Here is an 18,948-nt window from a genome sequence, read left to right as displayed (position 1 = left end):
CCCCCGAGAATTCTCTTAGGGTTTCCGTGGAGCGCCTGCGTCAGAATCACCTGGGAGGTTTTTGAAACGTACCGAAGCCGGGGGGCTCCGCCTCGCACCTGTGACCGCGAGCCTGCGGGCGGGGCCCCGGAACGTGCATTTCAATCGCTCTGCCCAGGTGGTCTCCGGCGGGCGCCCGCTTCTGGGCAGCGCGAGCGGGGATTCCGCCGGCTCTGCGGGGGGAGACTGGTGCTCGGCGTACACCCCAATTAGCTGCGGCCGCGCGTGCTCGTTCGGGGTGCTGCTGCTCCCCCACAACCCTCCACCGATATGGCCGTTCTCGGGCCGGCTCCCGCAGGAGGGGACCGCGCTCCTCTCCGACCCCCCACATTCGAGGTCTGCACCTGCTTTCAAAACTTGACAACTTTCCTTCCCAGGAGGATCCGGTTCTGGAGCGTTACTTTAAGGGCCACAAAGCTGCGATCACCTCCGTGGACTTTAGCCCCAATGGCAAACAACTTGGTAAGTTTTTTTTTTTTTTTCTTTTTTTGTGATGAGACGCTCAATCGGTAGGATTGCCGCCCATCCACACTGGGTCCCCGGGAGCATCACGACTGAGGACCTATATGGGTGGAATCGTGTGGAGAGCGGTCGAGGTGCAGTTGGAGCCGGAGTGGACCCGAGTCCGGGGTCACCTTGGTGCGCCCGCCCCCCGGCCCCGCAGAGTCGCCCACAGGCCTGGGCCCGGGCCTGGCCGACCACTGGCGCGAACTCGCCACCAGGGGGAGGAAGTGGGAAGGGGAGGGGTTTGTCCTCGGCCCGGGGAGGGTGGGGTGTTGTTGGCTGCGGAGTTTGTGAAAAGTTGTGAGGCAGGCAGGAGGAAGTGGGGAGAGAGGAGTTGGGGCTGCACCGGAGGCCGAGCCCCGCGGAGGTCCCAGGTGACCCCTAGGAAGCCCCCGCGGCTGCCGAGGAGCCGAACGCCTGCATGAAAGGAGGGACCCGCTCGGAAGTTCGCTCCTACCTGAGCCCGGAGCTCAAGTGGCGGGTCCCGCAGCCCTTCCCCTGCGCGCGGTGACTCTGGTGGCCGCGTCCGCGCCCCAGCCATGAAGATCCGGATGGCCGTAAGGTGGACGTGGGCACGCAGAAGCTGTCTGCTGCTGGCGCTCCTAACAGTGGCCTACCTCCTGGTGGAACTCTCCGTCTCCACTTTGCATGCCTCCTTACGAGCCGGCGGTGCCCGGGAGCTGGGGTCAAGACAGCTCTCAGAGCCGGGGAAGAAAGCAGTGGATTTGTCTCGACCGCTGTATGAGAAGCCCCCTGCAGATTCCCATGCCCTTGGGGAGTGGGGGAAAGCCAGCAAACTCCAGCTCAGCGAGAGTGAACTGAAGCAGCAAGAGGAACTCATTGAGAGATATGCCATTAACATTTACCTCAGTGACAGGATTTCCCTGCACCGCCACATAGAGGATAAAAGAATGTATGAGTGTAAGTCCAAGAAGTTTAACTACAGGCGACTTCCGACCACTTCTGTCATCATCGCTTTCTATAACGAAGCCTGGTCGACTTTACTTCGCACCATCCACAGTGTTTTAGAAACGTCTCCCGCAGTCCTTCTGAAGGAGATCATCTTAGTCGATGACTTGAGCGACAGAGTATATTTGAAGACACAGCTTGAAACTTACGTCAGCAATCTGGATAGAGTCCGCCTGATTAGAACAAACAAGCGGGAAGGGCTGGTGAGGGCCCGTCTGATTGGGGCCACTTTTGCCACTGGCGATGTCCTCACTTTCCTGGATTGTCACTGTGAGTGTAATACTGGTTGGCTGGAGCCACTTTTGGAAAGGATTCGTAAGGATGAAACAGTGGTCATTTGTCCTGTTATAGACACCATCGACTGGAATACTTTTGAATTCTATATGCAGACTGGGGAGCCCATGATTGGTGGGTTCGACTGGCGTCTGACATTCCAGTGGCATTCTGTTCCCAAACATGAAAGGGACAGGCGTAAATCGAGAATTGAACCATTCAGATCGCCCACCATGGCCGGAGGACTGTTTGCAGTCAGCAAGAAGTATTTTCAGTACCTTGGAACTTACGATACTGGGATGGAAGTGTGGGGAGGTGAAAACCTGGAGCTGTCTTTCAGGGTGTGGCAGTGTGGAGGTAAACTGGAGATCCACCCATGTTCCCACGTGGGCCACGTATTCCCTAAGCGGGCACCATATGCTCGGCCCAATTTCCTGCAGAATACTGCTCGGGCAGCGGAAGTCTGGATGGACGAGTACAAAGAGCATTTCTACAACCGAAACCCTCCAGCAAGGAAAGAAGCTTATGGCGATATTTCTGAAAGAAAATTACTACGGGAAAGGCTGAGGTGCAAGAGCTTTGACTGGTATTTGAAAAATGTGTTTTCTACTTTGCATGTTCCAGAGGATAGGCCAGGCTGGCACGGAGCTATTCGCAGTATTGGGATCTCTTCTGAATGTTTAGATTATAATGCTCCTGACAACAACCCCACAAGTGCTAACCTTTCCCTGTTTGGATGCCATGGTCAAGGAGGCAATCAATTCTTTGAATATACCTCCAACAAAGAAATAAGGTTTAATTCGGTGACGGAGTTATGTGCAGAAGTTCCCGAGCTAAAAAAGCATGTGGGAATGCAAAATTGTCCCAAAGATGGGTTTCCTATCCCAGCAAACATTATTTGGCATTTTAAAGAAGATGGAACCGTTTTTCATCCCCACTCAGGACTGTGTCTTAGCGCTTTCCGGACACAGGAGGGCGGGCCCGATGTTCAGATGAGAACTTGTAATGCTCTGGATAAAAATCAAATCTGGAAGTTTGAGACATAGAGGAGCATAACAGCACTTTGGTCCTGAACTGACAATAGCTTCAGGGGAGTCAGCCTTCAGAGAGCCTCAGTGAAGATTTATTTCATCAGCATTCACCCAGTGGTCATCTGCAACAGCTCTGTAAAAGCGGTGGAGCATTTTGGTTAAAAAAAAGAAAACAAAACACTGAAACTGGGTACACAGACAGCTGTTGTTTAATATTTCAAAGTGCCTTATTTTGGGGTTGTTTTATTTAAGAGCTTTGTCAATATGTTCTCTTACTTCTTAAAGAAGTCGACTCGACTGTGACTTGAGATACACAAAACATTAAAGTGCCAGACTTAATATTAAAAGAATATAAAAGTCCAAGCAAAATGAGGGATGATTTATGTTGATGGGTAAGTTCACTGCACATCTCATTAAAAAGAAAAAACAAAAAACTCAGAAATGTGCAGTTCAAGCTGTTGCTATTTTTGTTGTACATAGAATTTGAATTTTCTTTAGTCCCCAAATGAAATTTTAGGTTTTACTTAGTTTTTTTATTCTAATTTTCTGTTACTCAAATAGAAATCAAGGAAAGTTACTCTTCAGGAAAAAGGCCTGGTTTAGTTATATTGTCACTGGATATGAATTGGAATTGAGTTTAGAGTTCTTCCTAACATACAGACATCTCAGAAAAATACACCCACATCTGAATGAAATGGGAACCATTTACATTCCACACTTTGTGGAATTGAGGGGATTGAGCTATTAGACTTAACTGCTCTATGTTGATACCTCAGATTGCTCTGGTTTTGTAAGCTGTCCTCTCTGTGAACTTGTTTGTGTGTATGGGATATTTTCTGATTGCACTTCCTTAAACTTTGAATGTATCAGAGAGGGACTCATTCAGAATACTGTGCTTCTCTTTGTTAATGCTTAATCACTTAAAGTAAACGCTTAATAATCGCTTAAAATAAACACAGTAGAGGCCAACTGTGTTTACTGAAGCGTGTGAAACTGAAAGTGAGCCCTGTTGGACAAAGTCAGTGAAACTCTCCTACAGAGTTCTTGCTGATGAGGACTTTTAAGGGTTGATCTTAAGATTTTCCAAGTGGAAGGATAGCCTCTGCAATGGTAGATGGGGCCTTCCAGCTTCTTTTCTGCACGGAGTCCCAGGCCTGGTGCCTAGATAGCTGTCAGTAATTGTGGGTGAATGAATGACTGGCTGAATGAATGGCTCAGCCAAACAATGTGGCTTTGGTCAAGTCATTTGATTAAATGACTCATTTTGGGCCTCAGTTTCCTCATCTGTAAAATGTGGGTGCTGGAGCAGGTCTTGAAGATTCCCTCCAGCACTGGAATGTCCTGCTTGTACATTCAGTGACTGTGCAATCTCTAGAACACTTTTATCTCCTCCCTGCTAACGCAGATAATGTTGTTGAGAAATGGTTATTCCAGGTATGAAGCTGGAAAAAAGAAATGGTTTTTGAAAATTAAGTCAGCTGAGCTCAACTGAAGTGGTTTATTTTGGATTGAGTGGAAAGTTGTGGCCAGTGTTTGTATTCATTTTATTTTGAGAATTGCTGAATCAATTTTGTTTTTTATTCTTTGATCTTTCAAATTCTGAAAGGAATCTTTTGGGTTAAGAATATTAATATTTTCCAAACTAATTTATGTGAGAAGTAAACATACTTTTACAAAGTTACTTTTACTGTTTTTATTCCAATGTTATATCCAGAAATCAATCACAGGCTGAATTCAGAATTAAATCTTAACTAGTTCATTTTGCTGTAGATTTGTGAAAAATGCATGCTCCATGAACGATCAGTCCACAGTACTCAGAAGTTGTTTTTGGTGTCTGCTTGACTACTTGGAGAGTAGGAACTTGGCAAAATCTAAATTCAACAAAAGTTTTTAGAATAACCTTTTCAAACAGTAATATTGCTTTGTATATTTTGTTTCTCTTTTTCTTAAAATAAAAATGTGTTCATAATTTTCTGTATGTTATGTAGCAAAGAATTGTTTAGATTCTATGTACAATGTGCATGACCTTGGGTGTAATTTAGGAAGAATTTGTAATAGTCCTCTGAATTCGTTCATTGGCAGCAGATATTCTACTAAACCCACCCTCACCTCTTACTCAATCTGCCTTTTGGTTTTTAAAAATCACTTTTCTCTTTTTATTTATTTTTGTTGTTCTTCATGCATGCTCAGTCGCTTAGTCATATCCTACTCTTTGTGACCCGATGGACTGTAGCTCTTCAGGCTCCTCTGCCCATGGGATTTCCCAGGCAAGAATACTGGAGTGGGTTGCCATTTCTTTCTCCAGGGGATCTTCCCAATCCAGGGATTGAACCTGTGTCTCCTGCATTGGCAGGTGGTTGTTCTTCTTAGCCCCTTATCAGATGGGAGTGCTAAGATTGATATATTCTAGATGTATTTATTGGAATTATTTTTATCCTAGAATCTTTCTGCTCTCATCAAAAGAAAAAGGGAGCATTGAAAAGTAAAGCACTGAATTCTTTATTTACCTTTTGCCTAAATTGCAGGGTGTGACCCATTCATCTTTTTGGAAGAAATTTTAGGCTCGTGTTTTATTTATATCAGTAATTCAGAATAAGCAGTGGTTCATTCTTCACAATAATGTAGTTAATAGAAAAAGACTTCTACATTTTCATATGTAGCCATTTCCAATTTAATTTCTAAAACACACTGTAAAACTACAAGGTATTTTTTATTTCCTACTCCTAATTTATTGGTACCAAAGCTCTTTTGCTGTATATAATTAACAGATCTTTTAAGTTAATTTACGTGCTTAAAAAGTGTTATGAAAATTTGGTAGACAAGAATTTCAACTTTAAATGATCACTGGCGACTGAACTGAACTGAACTAATGTTATTTAGTGTTCAATTCTGTGAATAGGTTGACTCTAAATAGTCATTTTTAGCAGCCATTTAAAAACAATGATCTAGTCATCTACAGAGTCTCTATAACTCAAAATAACTTGTTTGTAAAAGAAAATTTGTCTATGCACCCTGTAGTAGGCTCTTGAGTATTCATTATATGTCAGCAAATAAAACTTTTCTAGGTTGATGGTAGGTTATTTTTCAGTTGTGTAGTTGATTTAGGGTCTCAATTTTAGTTAATAAAATACTTAGTTTTGACTTATTTGTCCTTTTGAATTGATGTTTTAATAATATTATTAAATGAGCACAAAGAATGTTGAGATTCAGATTAATCTCTTTTGAACAATGAATTTTTTGGTGTATGATGAGCGATTTCTACCCTTTTTTCCTTTTGTTAATGATATTTGCAATATTGATTAAGACATGTAAAATAAAACATATGCCTAATTATTTTTGCAAATGGATTCTGATGGTTTTAGTCTCTGGGGTCACTCTTTCTACATACACATTTACGGCTGGTAATAGGAGTAAGGTAAACTTGTTATCATTTTACTTATTTGACAAATGCAGACAGTAGAATATTTAAAAAGTTGGATTCCATGTATTATTTTGCAAAGTGTCACTAACTAGCAAGGATTCTGTAGTGGTTCTAACACTGCTCATGCACTAAAGTAAAGTGAAGTCACTCAGTCGTGTCCAACTCTTTGTGACCCGGTAGACTGTAGCCTCCCAGGCTCCTCTGACAGTGGGATTTTCCAGACAAGAATACTGGTGCCATTGCCTTCTCCAAAGGATCTTCGCTACCCAGGGATTGAACTCGGGTCTCCCACATTGTAGGCAGACGCTTTACTTCTGAGCCACCAGGGAAGTCGTATGCATTAACTACTCATAATCAAACTAGAAATGGTCAGAAATCTCTGGGACAAATTGGGAGCACTATAAAAGGAGGCAGGTGGACATGTGGGCACACTAACACAGCATTCAAAACCCTGGGCCAAAAAGAAATATGTCTGTCCTGTAAACTGCAGAGCGTCACACTTCCCTCAACCTTCTATCTGTATTACCCTGTCCCTAAGCACAATTCCTGTCCACCAGTAGTATCTTTCTTCCTCTTTTAGTAATCCTTGCCAAACACCCTCCACTCCTGCTAATCCCTGGCATGACACACTGCCTGAGCATCACCAGTCTCAGGACTCTGCCTTATATTTCAGGTGTCTTGCAGCCTTATTTAAGGTATGTGTTGTCAAGTTGGCTTCCCAGGTGGCTCATGGTAAAGAATTCGCCCATCAGCACAGGAGACGCAGTATACAAAGTTCGATCCCTGGGTCGGAAAGATCCCCTGGAGGAGGAAATGGCAACTCGCTCCAGGTATTCTTGCCTGGACATGAATTCTTGCCAGTATTCCATGGACAGAAGAGCTTGGAGGACTACAGTCCATAGGGTCACAAAGAGTCAGACACGACTAAGCATGCATGCACATAGTCAAGCTAAATATATTTTCACTGATCTTTTGTTTTTTTCTTTTATATACAGTTTAAAAACTTATCCTAAACATGTGTGTTGTGATCTTCCTAATAAGGAGTAATACTAATCTTGCTGGTAAGTTTCTAAGTGGCTGCAACCCTATGCAAATCATTTCATCTCTCTGTGTTTCAGTTTCATTAACATTTAAAAAAAAAAGACCGGAAAATCCTTAGAGTCAGAACATAAGTGGTTGCCAGGGCCTGGAGGAGGCAGGAATAGAGACTGATTGCTCATGAAGGTAGATTTTTTGGAGAGTGTGATGGTGGTGGTGAGAATATTCTGAAATTAGATGGTGACCGTGGTTGTATAACTTTGAACAAAACACTGAATTGTATACTTTAAAAGGATGAATTTGTGGTGTGTGAATTGTATCTCAGTTAGAAAAAAACAAAACTTTAGGGGAGAAAAAGTGGCTGGGGAATTTAACGTGTCTCAGAAAAGACCGCTGTCTTCTCTGTCCTTCAGTGCGTGATGGTTTAGTTGCTAAGTCGTGTCTGATTCTTGCAACCGCATGGCCTATAGCCTGCCAGGCTCCTCTGTCTGTGGGATTCTCCAGGCAAGAATACTGGAGTGGGTTGCCATTTTCCTTCTCCAGAGGATCTTCCTGACCCAGGAATCAAATCTGGGTCTCCTGCATTGCAGGCAGATTCTTTACCGACTGAGCTATCAGGGAAGCCCCTCCGTGCATACTAGACTTTAAACCAGCCCAGCAGTATTTGTTGTTAATGCTTGAGTCATGCTGTAATTCAGCATAATTAAGGAAGTTAGATAAATCTGTGCACCTCCTAGCTTAGAATTAGGCTACAGGTAGAACTTAGTTTGTATTGGAGTTTTTTCCCTAAAAGTTCAGAAAAACCTCCGTCAATCCTTTTGAACAGGAAGTAGAGATTATTATAAAAAGTGAAATGAGTTCCAGACAGAGTATATAGCTGTCTGTGGCAGAACTGGAGATTAGAGAAGTCCTAACTCTGGTAGTCGGGTACTGCTTTTCCTTTTTTTGCCCAGCTCTATCATTTCTAGGCTGGCTGGGCAAGGATGTCTCCTGAGGGCCAGCAGTGTCCTCCACTGCCTGATCATCATTCTAACTCATTTATTTATACTTATCTGATCCTCTTTCAAAAAGGAATAGGAGGTATTCTACTTACTTCTTTCTTTCTTCTTAATTTAGTTCTGCTGTTTGCCAGGTGCTATCCTATGCTTGGGTGTTCATACAGAAGTGTACAAAACAGATGTGCTTCTTACAATGGTGCGAAGAATTAATGGTCCAGTGACAGCCACAGATATTAACACATAAGCACAGATCATGTGCAGATACAACTTATGGTGAAGAAAAGGAACAGGGTTCTTTGAAGGATGATAACTGGGGCAATATACTTAAGTTTATGGGGGTCAAAGAACACTTCTCTGTGTGTTAGATTCAATTCAAGACCTGAAGGAGGAGCTAGCTAAGCAAAGACGAGAGGCAGAATTTGTTGTTTAGTCACTAAGTTGTGTCCAACTCTTCTGCGACCCTGTGGACTGTAGCCTGCCCTCTGTCCATAGGATTTCCCAGGCAAGAATACTGGAGTGGGTTGCCATTTCCTTCTCCAGGGAATCTTCCCAACCCAGCTATCAAACCGGCATCTCCTGCATTGGCAGGCAGACTCTTTACCGCTGAGCCACCAGCGAAGCCTGGAGAGAGATTAGCATAAGCAAAAATTCCAAGTGGGAAAGAGCTTGTCCTTGATCAAGGAGATAAAAGAAGGCCCGGATGGGTAAAGCCTATAAACAATGGCTTTGGGAGGTGAAGAAAGCTTCAGGAGGTGTGGTTGCAGGGGAGGCAGAAACAGCTCACTGAGTCTTTGGAGGCTGCAGCGGGTTAAATGGCGACCCTCCCGAAGATGTGTCCCTGTCTTAATGCCTGGAACCCCTAAGTGTGACTCCATTGGAAAGAAAAGGTTTTTGCAGGATTTGAGCAGAGCTCCTCCTGAGCTATCTGGGTGGGCCCTAAATGAGACATACAGAGAGATAAGAGGAGAAGTCACAGGAAACCAGAGGCAGAAATTGCAATGATAGAGCCAGCAGCCAAGGAGATCCTGGAGGCACCAGAGTCTGGAAAAGGCAAGGAATGAAACCTCTAGAGCCTTTAGAGGGAGTGTGGTCCTGCCAGCATTCCCCCTGGATTTTGGACTTCCGGCCTCCAAACCTGTGAGAGAATCAATTTCTGTTGTTTTAAGGCTCCAAAGTTATGGTACTTGGTTACAGGAGCCGCAGGAAACTAAGACAGAAGCCATGTTTTAGGCTTTTGTTCTGAGAGTCGTGGAAATCTGTTGAAGGATTTTAAGGGAGAGAACGACACAATCTGATTCACACCTCAAAACAGTCACTCAAATTTCTATGTGGATTGAACTACTGTGAGTAGAAAAATCAGTTAGGAGCCATTATAGTAATATCAGCAGATGGTGGTGATTCAAACTAAGATGGTGGTCTTCAAACTAGGGTTACTAGCATCTGAATGGTGTTTAAAGTCATGGAATAGACAAAGTCACCTGGGAAAAACAGAACAATGAGTGCCAATGGCCCGTTTCTGGGTGGCTCAGTGGCAGAGTCTGCCTGCCAGTGCAGGACTCGGTTAATTCCCTAGTCCAGGAAGATCCCCTGGAGAAGGAAATGGCAGCTCACCTCAGTATTCTTGTCTGGGAAATCCGACGGACAGAGGAGCCTGCCAGGTTATAGTCCATGGAGTCGCAAAGAGTCAGCCACGATTTAGCGACTGAGTATGCACACATGCAAAGATCTCCAGCCTTTGGGTGAGAAGGGGAAATAACAAAAGAATCCAAGAAGGAATGGTTAGAAGAATAGGAGGGAATGCCTCTATAGCAGGGTATTATGAAAGCCAAGGTGTAGATAGAGTAGAGTAAAAACGTTGAAAAGAGAGAATATGTTAGTCATTAGAGTGGGGGAGGGAATTATTGCAGAATTGAGCGCCACTGAGCAGTGTAGACAGGTCCCTGTGAAGCGAGCAGTCTTGAATTTGTATTGTTCCTGGTCTTCCTTGGAGTGTGTCTAGCAATTCTGTCACAAATACAGTCTCAGAAAAGGCCAAGTGACTGAGATTTTGCCAGAGGAATTTGAAGGGAGGAAGACAAGTCAAAGGACTGAATGTATGTGCAAGAAAGGGTTTATAAACTGGGCAAGGAACGAATTGAAGACTACAGATTGGATAGTGAAATGAAGATAGTGAAAGAGAGCCTCGGTGGAGAACGTAGGTCGGTGCATTGGAGTCCTGGATGAGATAGAAGCTGTGAACGAGCAAGCTATAAGGAAAGCGTGTCGTTAAGGATAGTGGGTTTCAGTCAGTAATCAGAGGAGTGTTGGCACTGCTTGTGGTAACATCCAGGGTGTGGCCACTGGAACAGGATGCTGAGGACACATGGAAGAAAAAGGCTTCAGAGAGGCCTGGTTGTCCCCTTCGTCAGAAATGGTCTTCACTACCTCACTCTGCTTGGCTGGTTCCTTTGTGTCCTTCATACCTCCGCTTAAAATGCCACTGCTCACTTCACCTGAATTAAGTATTCTGTGCCCATGAAAAATTCTCATATGACATCCTGCTTTTATCTTTCATGCCTCTTAACACAATTTAAATTGATACGTTAGCCTGCTTGTTGATTTGTTGCCCTCTTTTCTGCTTAAATTGAAGCTCCATGTTTAGAGATTTTTGCCTATTTTGTGACTCAGGACTCCCCCCACCCCAGCCACCCTGCCCTTACATGTGGTAGGGCTGAGATATCTGTTGAGTGAACTAATAATACCAAGACTTGGAACAGAGAGAAAGACTGTGACCTCAGGTAGGTGAAGTGTGAAAATGCTTGTCGCTTGGGAGGGTTTCAGGGAGCTTGATGTCCCCAAGCAGAGTCAATGTGTAAGTAGGTAAGTAGGAGGGGGGACTTTCAGAGAGGAGGATGTGTGTACAAGAGAGATCCTGTAAGTGCTATTTCTCTGGCCAGGTGGTAGCTTCGGGGAAGGAGAGCAAGTGTGGTACCAGGGTCAGCCCAGGGAGCATCTCGAGCGTCATCAGAGTGAGAGTGCAGTGTGATTGACACAGTGGGGCTGAAGGCATGACTGGAGGAAACAGAACGGGAGGTGTGGTGGATTTATGTATATGCAGTAGCCTCTCAGAAGGCAGTGGGCTCTTGGGTTTCACAGGATGGGAGGCAATCAGAGGGGAGAGAATAGGAGCAGATGATAACTTGTGAATGTCATCCCTCTTTATGGAGGCGGAAACTGGAAGCTGAGTAAGTTAGCGGAAGCGGTGTAGCTGGTAAGCAGCAGAGCCTAGCTGAGTCCGATCTCCTGTCAGCTTCTGGAGCCACACTCTTTCCCCTTAGCTTAGTTTCCCAGAGGGCCGCACTCAAGTTTATACAAACATTAGATGAGTTTAAGAGCATTTTCATATGATGTGCAAAATCTAAGCTGCATGTTAGAAGTTTCCAATTAAAATGATGTATTTTAGCATTGACGTTATCAGCCTTTCCTCTTTTTTGTGTTCAGGGTTGCTCTGTCGTCGACTCATTCCCTGTTTAATCTCTGGGTTGTTTGTAGAATAAATGATGGTGTAGAACAATTTTATTTACCCCTTTTCTTACTGAATAGAGGCAGAATGAAACTGTGAATTTTTAAAGTTATTTTCCTGACAGTGAAACCATAATTGAAGTTTGCCAGAAATTCTTTTTCTCTTCTGGTTCTTAGTTGCTGAGTTGTGTCCGACTCTTTTGAGACCTCATGAACTCAAGCCCACCAGGCTCCTCTGTCCATGGAATTCTCCAGGCAAGAATACTGGAGCAGGTTGCCACTTCCCACTCCAGGGTATATTCCTGACCCAGGGATCAAACCGTATCTCCTGCATCTGCAGGCACTTTTTCTACCCCTGAGCCCCCAGGGAAGCCTGTTATTCTGGTTCTTGATGGCAACCTGTGTAGCAGCTTTTATTGAAGCGTCTCCTCCTGTTACAGTTTTTAAATATTGCTCCCAAGTGCCAAAGTGACCTCAGGTGTGCACTGAGAGGCAGAAGTAGAGTGCCGTCTTTCTCAGATTTCCGTGTTCGTCAGAATTAACAGAGAAAGTGGTCAAAAGTCCAGGTTCCTTGGTTTCACTCTGGAGAATGTAGCTTACTAGAAACACACGTTTTTAACAGGGTCCCCAGGAATTCCAGCGGGGATAATACGTGAATCCCCAGGGCTTGGGTTCTTGGTTAAACGGATGTGGATGTGGAGTCTGGTTGTTGTTGTTTAGTCTCTAAGTTGTGTCCGACTCTTTTGAGACCCCAGTGGGTGGACTGTAGACCACCAGGCTCCTCTGTCCATGGAATTTCCAAGACAAGAATACTGGAGTGGTTTGTCCTTTCCTTTTCTAGGAGATCTTCTCACCCCAGGGATCGAACCCACGTCTCATGCATCAGCAGGCAGATTCTCTACCACCTAGCCACCAGGGAAGCCCTTGGAGTCTGATAGACCTGGGTTAAACTCTACTCCTTTCTATGTTTATGACCCTGGGCAAGTTACTTCACCTCACCAAGCCTCATTTCCTCATCCATAAAGGGATAATGATAGTCACCTACCTCCTTGTGAGGATTAAGTAAAAGAATGTTTACCAAGTTCTTAAAAGGATTTGGCCCTTAGTGACAACTCCTGAAAGGTTTGTGTTGTTAAGCTCCTCAGCCCTCATGGAGAGCTTGAATAAATTAAATTTCTCCACATTGTCATTACTAAAGATTATTTTTAAAGCAGCCACAGTTTCTATGAGACTCTGTTTACACTACTAACAGGCTAATTACTTCGTGTCAGCTAGCAGGAAAATTATTCCCTATTCATGGAAGAGGAATTTTGAGTTAGTGCCATCACTTAATAGTGCTTGGATTGGACAAGCTGATTCTGAAAGAATTCAGTTCAGTTCAGTCACTCAGTCATGTCCGACTCTTTGCGACCCCGTGAATCGAAGCACGCCAGGCCTCCCTGTCCATCACCAACTCCCGGAGTTCACTCAGACTCACGTCCATCGAGTCAGTGATGCCATCCAGCCATCTAATCCTCTGTCGTCCCCTTCTCCTCCTGCCCCCAATCCCTCCCAGTATCAGAGTTTTTTCCAATGAGTCAACTCTTTGCATGAGGCGGCCAAAGGAGTGGAGTTTCAGCTTTAGCATCATTCCTTCCAAAGAACACCCAGGGCTGATCTCCTTCAGAATGGACTGGTGGGATCTCCTTGCAGTCCAAGGGACTCTCAAGAGTCTTCTCCAACACCACAGTTCAAAAGCATCAATTCTTTGGCTCTCAGCTTTCTTCACAGTCCAACTCTCACATCCATACATGACCACTGGAAAAACCATAGCCTTGACTAGATGGATCTTTGTTGGCAAAGTAATGTCTCTGCTTTTGAATATGCTATCTAGTTTGGTCATAACTTTTCTTCCAAGGAGTAAGCATCTTAATTTCATGGCTGCAGTCACCATATGCAGTGATTTTGGAGCCCCCCAAAATAAAGTCTGACACTGTTTCCACTGTTTTCCCATCTATTTCCCATGAAGTGATGGGGTCGGATGCCATGATCTTCGTTTTCTGAATGTTGAGTTTTAAGCCAACTTTTTCACTCTCCTCTTTCAACTTCATCAAGAGGCTTTTTAGTTCCTCTTTACTTTCTGTCATAAGGGTGGTGTCATCTGCATATCTGAGGTTATTGGTATTTCTCCCAGCAAAGTTTATCTAGTTATGGTTAGAATATTGTCTTTGTATTGTGCAACCCTCTCTCTTACTTCTCTCTTGGTTTGTGGTGTGTTTGACTGGGGATTACATTTTATTTTTCTTGTCTTGAAAAAAAATATTTACAGTGAATTCCTCCTCTTAGATTTCCTTAGAAAATGTTCTTGTTTATATCTCTCTGAAGAAGGTGATCCAATGTTTTCTGTTGTAACCCCAAACCAATATGAACCTAGAAATGCAACAGAAAGTACAAAATCGTGGTGCCCTCAAACCAGAAAGCTGAGTTTCATCCTGGTAGGGGGTTTTAAAGCAGACATAATGAAGGTACAAAGTATATCGAGGAACTTCTGAAATAATTGAAAAATTCAAGAGTTTCTATATGGAGGTGATTGAGTTTTTCAGACCCTCTTGACTATGGAATGAAAAGGCCTGAGAGGAATATAATCCAAATTTTTTAAATTGTGAAGGATGCTAGATGGTGAACATGGGCCTGCTAAAATATGTACTTTTTGACCCATCAATAATTATTCAGGGAATTTATGACAGTGATATTTTGTACATATCAGAAATGACACATGTTCATTGCAGCGTTGTTTGTAAACAACCTAAATATGGTCACCTGGTTGAAAAACTTAAGACATAGGTACATCATAGAATGGCTTCCCTGGTGGTTCAGTGGTAAAGAATCTGTCTGCAATTCAGGAAATGTGGGTTCAGTCTCTGGGTTGGGAAGATCCCCTGGAGAAGGAAATGGCAACCCATTCCAGTATTCTTGCCTGGAGAATTCCATGGACAGAGGAGCCTGGCAGGCTACAGTTCACAGGGTCGCAGAATCAGACACAATTTAGCGACTAACCACCACCACCGTGAATACTATTCGGCTACGAAAAAGACTGAGGCCGACTTCTGCCTCCAGTCACGGTAGTTAACTAGAACCAAACTTGCCCTCCAGCTGAAAGCAACTGTGAGATGAGACAGAATATGCAAGGCAGCTATTTTTGGATGTTGAGTGACAGGGAACGTAAACTGGTGATCCTTGCAAGAAGGAAACACAAGGTGAGCCCCTCCCGTTCGCACACAGCCTTGGCTTTCTCCCAGGGGCACTCTCCCTGGTGCCCACGGCAGGTAGAGCCGAGCAGAGTGAGCCTGGCTGAGCCAAGGCAGCAGAGGCCTTAATTCTGGCTGTGTCAGGGCCCAGCTGCTGAGTCAGGTGGGTGGCCTCAGATTTTGTGGGGCCTCTGCAGTTTTGGCTGAGCTGCACTTGAAAGGGTGTGAGGTCTAGAGGAGATCCCTTCCTGCCAGGCAGGAGGCGGAGGAGGATGAGGAAGAGGCTGGTGATCCCAGGGACCATGCCGGGTAGAACTCGACCAAGCTGTAGCTCAGGCAGAGGGGAGATCTTTCCCAGCACCTCAGCCGAGACACCAGGGAGGCCAGGCGGTAGGCATCAGGACCACATCTGAAATAAAGCATGTGCCCGAAAACTCAGTTCACAACTGAAGGAGTTTCACTCTAACAAAGCATAAAACCAAGTCTGACAAGATCAAAGGGAGTAAAACGTAAAACTGCACCTTGACTCTAGTTAGTAGAACTGCTTATGGCAGGGGTGTGGGTTAGTGATTCTGAAACTGTTTGCATGCTCTAGACTTGAACAAAAATATTGGAGTGTAATGTGAGCCAGTTTTTTTTTTTTTTTTCTTTTTATTATGGGCAAGGAGAGTTATAAATGTTAGAAGACAGAGGGCTGAAATGTACTCTGTGCTGTTAGATTGAAATGGGAGTTACCAGTACATGAACACATGGTTCTTAATATCTTTATCTTGATTTCTGCATATGGATAGATACTGCTTTCCATTTATATCTTATTTCTTTGTTCCGAGATTCCTGTTTGTATCTCATTTCTTAGTTCTGTCAGCTGTCACAGCAGCTTGTGCATGTGTGCTAAGTCGCTTCAGTGGTGTCCGACTCTTTTCAGCCCTGTGGACTGTAGCCCTCCAGGCTCCTGTGTCCATGGGATTCTCCAGGCAAGAATACTGGACTGGGTTGGCATGTCCTCCTCCATGGGATCTTCCCAACCCAGGGATCAAACCCACGTCTCTTAAATCTCCTGTGTTGGCAGGCGGGTTCTTTACCCCTAGCGCCACCTGGTAAGCCCAGTAGCAGTGAGCAAACATAGTTGCCAGATCTTGGTTTCTAAGTTTGCCATTCTCTATGAAAAGGAATCAGAACTTCTTGGGGAAGAAAAGACCTGCACCAGGGCTGGAGCAGGGAAAGTACATCTTGCAATACCTTGTAATTACGGAAGTAAGGAGGCGTTCAAAGAATGATGGACACATATCAGAAGGACACAGAGGCGAGCTTTAAGGGGCTCTTCCTAGCCAAATCTGGAACGTATGAGAATCAGAATAAGTAATGATAAATCTGGACAATAGCCCATTGAGTAAAATAATCTGAGTCCATACTGATGTAAATGAGTCATTGAATAAGTAGATAGATGGAGAAAAAGGGAAGATTCTTCCTTAAAATAATAAATCAACAAATTAAATATTAGTTCATTAATTAAACATTAATTAGTAAATTAAAGAATAATGGGTTCAAAAATTATTGAAGGATGCTAAAATTAGTGGGTGACAGTTTATTGAGGAAGAGGATATTTACATAGTTTAAACTATCTCCCCCACAAAATACTTATTAATTACAAAGGGGAAAAAACACTGACTGTACAAGGCAAAAATTACCTACACCAAATGATGAAAGTTAATCTCACCAATATTGGGACAAACAGATATCAAATGTATCCTAATACAATGCACTGATAAGGGCACAGCATAACTTTTTGTGGCATTCTTGTCAAAATGTATGTATCCTAAATCTAATGACAAGGAAACATCAGCAAAAAGAAACTCAAAAAAAAAAAAAAAAAAGACCAGATTTGTGATTACCAGAGGCAGTGGTAGGAGAAGGAGGAATTGGATGAAAGTGGTCAAAAGATACAAACCTCCAGCTGTAAGAGACGTACTACTAGCGGGGTAGATGTGTAATTAACACTGCTGTACATTATATGTGGGCTTCCCAAGTGGCGCAGTGGTAACGAGTCCACCTGCCCGTGTGGGAGAAGCAGGTTCAATCCCTGAATTGGAAAGATCCCCTGGAGGAGGAAATGGCAACCCACCCCAGTATTCTTGCTGAGAAAATCCCATGGACAGAAGAGCCTGACGGACTATAGTGCATAGGGTCACAAAGATACGGACATGACTGAGCAACTGATCAAAACAGAGCAACCAACTGACTTTATATATAAAAGTGAAGAGTAAATCCTAAAAGTTCTCATCATGGGGAAAAATCTTTTCTTCCCTATTCCTTTGCTGTATCTGTATGAGATGATGGGTGTTCACTAAACTTATTGTGGTAATCATTTGAGGCATGTAAGTCAAATCATTTTGCTGTACACCTTAAATTTATACAGTATAGTATGTCAGTTATGTCTCAATAAAACTGGAGGAAAAAATTATAAATAATCTAGACAAAAATGTGACTAGACACCCATATTTGTTTAAGCACATAGGAGGATACTCAAGAAAATGAGTATCTTCTCTCCTCTATGCTTAAACAAATATGTTAAATATGCCTCCCGGAAGGGGAACCAGGTGGCCAAGGGCTGGAGGGAAATTCAGTAAATACTCCTATAATATTGGAATTCTGTATCATACACACTTGCACAACAGAATAGATATAGGAATTTAACAACAAATGTAAAAAAACCAGAGGCAATACCATAGTTTCCAGAAAAGGTATTTCTTACAAAGCAAGCCTCTAATTAACCGTAGTTGATTTTGGTTAAATCAGTGAGAGCGCTTGGGTTGATTAAAGAAAGTTATTGCTATTCAACACAACTGATGCCCTTTTGGACATTATGGAGAGCAAACCATTAGTATATTCTTTGTTGTCAGCTCCAGGTGAATGTGGACTCTGTTCTTTCTTTTGTCCTAATGAGGATTTCTTGAAACAATGGACTACTGTTATAGAATAGAATTTAAAGATTTTTTTTTAGTGGCTAGACTTATTAAACTTTTAGCTTCCTCCCTCTGATAGTTAATCTCAAACAGATGGTGCTTAGGTACAAGCTTTGACATTTTAAATGATGGGGGTAATGTTTATAGAGGGTGTGGTTTGCTGGAAATGTATGAACGCAGATTCCAAGTTGACACAGTACAGCACGGATACCAATAATCAAATATCTTTTATTATGATGGTGTTAGCATTTGGTGGGTCACGGTTAAGGAACTAAGGAGGCAAATTCAGTGTCGGTTTTCATAGTTTCCAAGAAGAATGCATTCATGAGCGATTTGTAGATTGTTAGTCCTTTTTCTGTTTTCTTGAAAATTGGAAGACAATGTAGCATGTGTGCTGAGCCACAGAGTTTTAAGTGGGACATCTCTGCTGCTAGTGTTTCATCATTAATAGGGCTCGAAACTGCCACCTGGCTCTCAGGATTAACTGTCCACATCCTTTAAACTAAGCGTTCATCCTGCTTTCTGTCACTTCTCTTTAGCAGGCCTCATGCTGATAACAGCAAGTATTGCTGTAATACAGGTAAGTAGCCATCAACTCTAAAGCTAACAATTTTTGAGCATCCACTCTGGTTAAGGGTAAGGGTTTCCATAGTGGCTCAGACAGTAAAGAATCTGCCTGCAATGCAGGAGACCCAGGTTCAATCCCTGAGTCGGGAAGATCCCCTGGAGAAGGGAATGGCTACCCACTCCAATATTCTGGCCTAGAGAAATCCCATGGACAGAGGAGCATGGTGGGCTGCCGTCCATGGGATCACAGAGTTGGACACGACTGAGCAGCTAACACTAACTGTAATGTTAAGGTGCCCTTTTCCTTTTCTGAGGAAATATGTAAAAGCTCAATTCCTGTGTCACCATGTTGGTTGTGTCATATTCTGTGTCTCTGGCTCTGTGTCTCTCCCACCCCCACCACCAGCCCCAATTAAT

The 18,948-nt window shown here is 43.6% G+C and overlaps 2 protein-coding genes across 6 annotated transcripts in view; both read left to right on the top strand.

Moving 5' to 3' along the window:
* The window catches only part of POC1B (POC1 centriolar protein B), a 104,799-nt gene that overhangs the window by 326 nt on the left and 85,525 nt on the right, over window positions 1-18,948 (top strand). For 4 of the 5 annotated variants that reach the window (XM_061415711.1, XM_061415712.1, XM_061415709.1 and 1 more), the window contains exon 2: window positions 417-501. In XM_061415711.1, coding sequence (XP_061271695.1) covers window positions 417-501 — 85 coding nt within the window. Of the gene's footprint in view, window positions 1-57; window positions 502-7,232; window positions 7,299-18,948 lie in introns of those variants that run through there. The other variant, XM_061415710.1, reaches the window with a different exon arrangement.
* On the top strand, window positions 778-5,957 carry GALNT4 (polypeptide N-acetylgalactosaminyltransferase 4). Its single transcript, XM_061415707.1, has one exon. It carries the CDS (start codon window positions 1,083-1,085, stop codon window positions 2,829-2,831), a length of 1,749 nt encoding a protein of 582 aa, XP_061271691.1. The 5' UTR covers window positions 778-1,082; the 3' UTR covers window positions 2,832-5,957.

This window comes from Bos javanicus, chromosome 5 (genome assembly GCF_032452875.1).
Source record: "Bos javanicus breed banteng chromosome 5, ARS-OSU_banteng_1.0, whole genome shotgun sequence".
NCBI classification, from domain to species: Eukaryota; Metazoa; Chordata; class Mammalia; order Artiodactyla; family Bovidae; genus Bos; species Bos javanicus.
The sequence above is the reverse complement of the archived record's forward strand: the minus strand, read 5'-3'. Positions and strand labels throughout refer to the sequence as shown.